The 5,790-nt window shown below is 38.4% G+C and overlaps 1 protein-coding gene across 1 annotated transcript in view; it reads right to left on the bottom strand.

The window, feature by feature from the left end:
- Positions 1-1,109: 1,109 nt before the first annotated feature.
- LOC122082232 (transducin beta-like protein 2) overlaps positions 1,110-5,790 on the bottom strand; it is an 8,157-nt gene continuing 3,476 nt past the window's right edge. Inside the window, exons 4-5 of the mRNA XM_042649700.1 lie at positions 3,700-3,839; positions 1,110-3,175 (exon numbers count right to left, since the gene is read on the bottom strand). Coding sequence (XP_042505634.1) covers positions 3,008-3,175; positions 3,700-3,839 — 308 coding nt within the window. The 3' untranslated portion in view covers positions 1,110-3,007. The remainder of the gene's footprint in view (positions 3,176-3,699; positions 3,840-5,790) is intronic.

Raw genomic sequence — 5,790 nt, 5'->3', positions numbered from 1 at the left:
GGGAGATTTTCAACTTTCAAATGCTAAGGTTTTTCTCAATTCTGAAAATTTTATAAGTCTTATCATGGTAGAACATTGCTAAAAACCAAAAGTCCGGTAATAATATTTTGTTTCGATGTCAATAAAATTATTTCCATTCAGGCTATTTAACAGCATTCACACTCTTTAAAATAAGTTTAACTGGAACATAACTTTGTCATAACAACTCAAATTTAAGAAATCTTAGACTTGTTGGAAAGCTAGTTTTGTGTTATACCTAATACAAAAGGTCTCATAAAAATAAAATCATTCGACCAATAAAACTTATTATAGAAGAAGAACATTTCTCTTAATGTCAATAAGTTATGTTATTTTTTATGACTTGATGTTGCTTAATGTTGATTGGTTTTTTATGTTATAGGGCATACATTATAACATACAAAATAACTTTAGAAAATAAGGGAAATAAAAAATAACACATGGGTGAGTTGATTGCCATGGCAACGCCATAGCAGGAGATTTACCACCAAATCGATTAGCCACCCCTCCACCGCCTTGGGTCGCCATGACGCCGTCACAACTATGATACCTACAACAAATGGTGTCTTGATGAGTATACAGTCTTTCGAGACACACTATTACTCGGAAGTGTCTCCCTTTAGCAGGCCACAGAAATAAACTTTCCATCTCTCCTTAATGCCCACATCCCTTATTAATACTTTATCATCTTCACCTCTAATACATCTATCATGGTTGACATCCCTACTCTTCATTTCCCTCATTTTAACCATCTTTTTCCCCTTCCTTTGTGCTCAGATTGTTATAAATATCTTCATATTTCTTCATCCTTGCTTGAACCCACAATCTTAGCTTCATTTATGTCAAATTTATACCTGAGGACGACCTAGTAAGGAAGAGTGATTGGATTCAGATTGAAGGAACCAAAAGAGCTAGAGGCAGGCCTAAAATGACCATAGACGAAGTGGTGAGGAATGACATGCATAAACTTGGTCTTGTCCCTGCTATAACCTTGCATTGAACCTATTGGAGGGCAAGGATCCATACAGCCAACCCCATTTTGCTGAATTTTCCTAACTTCTGGGTTGTGACTCTTTCCTCTTATTCTCATATTTCTTTTCTCATCTCTCATCTTTCCATCTCTCCCCTCCCCCACTCCTACTTGGACTTTTCCAATTTTGTTTTGTATGGATCCATGTAACCAACCCCATTAAGTTGGGCTAAGGCTGAGTTTGTTGTTGTTATTGTTGTCGATCCTCTACATCCTTAGTCCTTTGTTGTGTCTTAAAACTAGCTTTCTTAGTCTTAATGGTTGTTTGAACCTCATCATTCCACCACCAAGTCTCCCTCTAGGAATGATGTTTTCTTTTCGATTAACCTAGAATATCTTTAGCAACCTTTTTAATACAAGTAGTGATCACGTTTCACATCGTATTAAACCATTTGTGTCACCCCCAAAGTCTCATTTTCCTTTTTGAACCACTTTATCAGTAAATGATTCCATAGTATCTCCTTTTAATTTCCACCACCTTATCCTAGGGAAATTAAGCTCACCTTTGTAATTCAACGTATTGAGGCATATATCCATGACATGTGTGGTTACACTCTCCCCAAGTATAACCTTACAACCTTTACATAACAATCCATCGGACCTTCTCGTTAGGAAGAAATCCATTTGGCTACTATAATGCCCACTTTTGAAGGTAATCAAATGCTCCTCTCTCTTGTCAAAGTAAGTATTTATAATAGATAGATCATCAGCCCCAACAAAATCTAAAACTGAGATCCCCTACTCATTCCTCTCTCTAAAACCAAATCCTCCAAGTACACCTCAATAGCCTCTACAATCTTTCCCAACATGTCCATCTAGATCACCTCCTATTAAAATAATTTCTCCTTGCCTAGAACCTTGCACTAATCCATCTATGTGTTCCCAAAATTGTAGCTTACTACTTTCATCAGATACTACTTGAGGCGTGTAAGCACTAATTATATTGACAACCTCCTCCAACACAAGCTTGATAGATAATTAGATATAATACTATCTCCGAATCTTTTAACATTCACCACATCATTCTTAAATCTTTATTTACTATTATGTCAACTCCACTTCAATTACTTTTATCCCCCGTATATCAAAGTTTTTTAAAGTCGCCAAATTCCTTAGCTTTTTTACTCTTCCATCAACTTCTTTCATCACTATTCTTATGCTCTGTTTTATTTTCCTTCCCTGCTACTAACGGCCGTGCCAAACTGTGAAGGGACTGATCGAACTCTATAGTAAGCAACCCCATTTGGCCTGAGATTTTAGGCGAAGAAAGCCCTCTCACCTCATGTTGTGAGGATCAAATCAAAACAAGGGTTTGTTTCTCTGTTTACCACCAGACCTGATTTGCAGAATAGTTAAATCTGTATCTAGAAATCTGTTCGGAGTGTTGTTGCTCGCTTCCATTACAGAAAGAGGCTGCAATTTATCACCTCCATTTTCAGCCCGAATGGTGATCATATGAGAAGATTTTCTCCAATGTAACAGGTTCTGTCTTCCACCTCCTTGCCTTCCCGAGGTTGAAGACAACTCCCTCTCTCCCCCACGATATATTCCCCTTTAACTTCTATTTCCAATAGTGCCCTCCCCCTATCTTTTATTCACTTTAACTCTTATTTTCCTTATTCTTCCAAGAATACCCCTCGCCCATTCATACGTGCTTTCCCATTTACTTGTTTTTCTTTTGCAACCTTGACTTTCACTAAATTACAACACTTCCACTATTACATTATTTGAGTTTTCACTTGCAATTTCACACTCACCAAGTTATGGGCAGTGACAAAATTTACAGATTTCCCACTATTCATAATACTTGATTTGTTTAGTGTTTGGGTGAGCCCAAATCGATCCGAATTGGGTTTCAGTCTCCGCATTGCACCAGAGTCACTGACAAATGGACAGATGGGAGACAGTACAAGGAAAAGTTGCAATCATTCTCATGACATTGAATAATATATGCAGATCTTAATTTAGAGAGAAATTTATGAAGATGAGAATAAAAGTTTCATAAGAAAATATACAAGGTGAAAAAAAGTAATGGCAAATGAGCCAGTCGACCTTATGCCCCTTGAGTTGCATAACTTTTGAAACTCCCTTCACGGAACCATCCTTGGAATAAACAATCTCCCACACCTACCAACATAAACCACAAAAGAACAATAAGTTTAACCGTATCGAACACACTTTAGGACCATAATCCAGTGAATTCAGGGATCAACATTAAAAGGCGGGGAAATGGGCGGGGGATCATAAAAAATGTTGTATGCAATATCTCCAGATCATGTAATTAAGCAACCCTTCATGGAAAAGCAACAATATAAGCAGAATAGAATCACTGGCAAAACGATGACTTACACGTCAACTGAAGATAGAAACCAAAACATAGAAATAAGGTATCTGCATGCTCTCTCCATTTAAATATGTGCAATGGCATACAAACTTAAAATAATCAGGGAAACCATCCATATTTACTGGATCTACAAGGAATTACACAAATGATCAGAAACAGAAACCAGGAAAGATCCTCTGGGTAAAGCTAAAAGAACCTTTGGACAAAGCTATAGATGTCTATAACTCAAATATAATAAACAACTGCAAAAATACCCTTCCATCATGGACGCAGTATTTACTCATACAAATATTCCAGGGTACCTCACCTTTACATCAGCAGTAAATGCTGCAGCAGCAATAAAACGGCCATTTGGAGAAATGGTAGCCATGTTGTTTTTGAGCTGATTTGTGTCAACATTCCCTAAGATCTTCCCACTTTTCCCATTCCAAAGGATTATATCAGTACCTGATAACAGAGTTCAAATGAGAGCACATGAAAACAAACATTTAAAGCCCCACAATCAGTAGATCTATACTTTTCCTCTAGTTTAATTGACAAACTCATTCTCAGCTATCCAAGGTCGAGAGAAAATATGAGAACCATGTTATAGTTATGTGTCATATGAGATTGTGGCTGCAAAAATGGTTCAAGATCTCGGCAATCTCGCTATTAGATTGGCGAGACAAAAGCATAGGGGTAATATGCAAAATGTATAATATATCAGTCAAGATCTCGGTGAATATCAGTCTCGACTCGACTCGAGACCAAGTCACATGGGGTATATACTAATTTCGACCCTCAAATCGACATAACTTGACATCTCTCGCTTATCTTGCCCTATTGTGAAGAAAAATTGAGCTTTTGGTGGTTTCTCTTGCCACATCTCTCCTCTACAGTGTAAGATCAATAACTTCGACAGTTGGAGATTGGAGATTAACACTTCAACATCAACCTTTGGAGATCCTTTTCTTCTCAAGACCAGTTTTAGGTAACAACTTCTCAAAACCAATTTTTTCATAGAAACATGGTCAATGGTTGTTTGTTTTTATTGTGGGATAGCCTAGGGTGAAGGGTCCGAAGACTATCCACACATGCTCTGAAGTCAAAGTACCATTTTGGGTTTGATTTTTAAAAATTGAGGTTTCCACTGTGTTTAGAAGGCCTAAAATAAGGAAAATGACAAGTTTCAGGGGCTAAAAAGCCCATATGGCCACCGAGACCAACCAACGAGATGACAAGGGAAAAAATACCAGATCTAGCCGAGATCTTACAGTATTTGGCCCAACGAAACCTAGGGCGAGATCGAGATCGAGATCTTAAAATTTAGCTGCAAATCAATTGATCCCAATTTCCATCTATAGGCCAAATTTCTCAGCCCAATCCATGATTTGGTAAAGAAGACGAAGGAGGAGAGAAAAATCCACAGCCCCAAGGATATGCTCATTTACTTAAGACTTAAGAGACTGTAGAGTAGAAATCTCAAAAGGAGAATAGCAAGGAACCCCCACATTACAGAGCCTAATGATTTCTCTATAATCAAAAGGGTAGGGAGGGGGGAGTGCCTTCCCTTACATAATTCATGAATGATAAAACACCCAAAAGTTCTCAAAATTATCCTCTCACCACATGTGAAAATAAACAAAATAATAATAAGGGAAAACATTACTATTTGCTCCATTGTAACCTAGTGGTCGTGGGTTCAAGTTAGGAAACAGCCTCTCCGGCAAAATGAGGGTAAAGCTGCATACATTATAACCTTCCCTAGACCTCGCAATGGCTGGAGCCTCGTGCACTAGGTATGATCTTTAATAATTAGGGAAAAACTCATTTTCGTGACTCCATGTTGGGATGCTTCTTAACACAGCCCATAAATCTGCATATGAAAGCTTCATTGAAATTCAAATTTTATGCATACGTTGTCCACGTCTTTATCATCAGTTGGAAACTTTCAGCCCAATCCATGGCTCCCACATGGAGATATAAAGGTATGACAATTAGTTCATGTTTGAACTTTAGTTCCCCCCCCCCCCCCTTTTTTAATACAAAAACTAAAAATATAGGGATTTTTCCTTAAATGGTGGCAATGAATTCCCAATTGTGATTGGGTTACATCAAGCATCAGCCTTAATCCTTTAATTGTTTGCGCTTATCGTGGATGACTTTAACCAAGAGCATCCAAGACGAGGTCCCGTGGCGTACGCTCTTCACTGATGAGATCGTTTTTGTAATGCCCAGCTTCTTAAACCCGATCTGATTTCGTGGTTGAACCGGTTTAACTATGCAGGAACCGAGCCAGAGGATATTAGAGCGGGTTCCTTATGGGCTATGATGGCACGGGTGACCTTAAACACCGGCTGGCCCGACAAGTCCGAGCCAGTGCCAGAAGAGACGGGAGTGCCCAAACCGTGTACGTGCA

This window comes from Macadamia integrifolia, chromosome 6, assembly GCF_013358625.1.
Source record: "Macadamia integrifolia cultivar HAES 741 chromosome 6, SCU_Mint_v3, whole genome shotgun sequence".
Classification (NCBI taxonomy): Eukaryota; Viridiplantae; Streptophyta; class Magnoliopsida; order Proteales; family Proteaceae; genus Macadamia; species Macadamia integrifolia.
The sequence above is the reverse complement of the archived record's forward strand: the minus strand, read 5'-3'. Positions and strand labels throughout refer to the sequence as shown.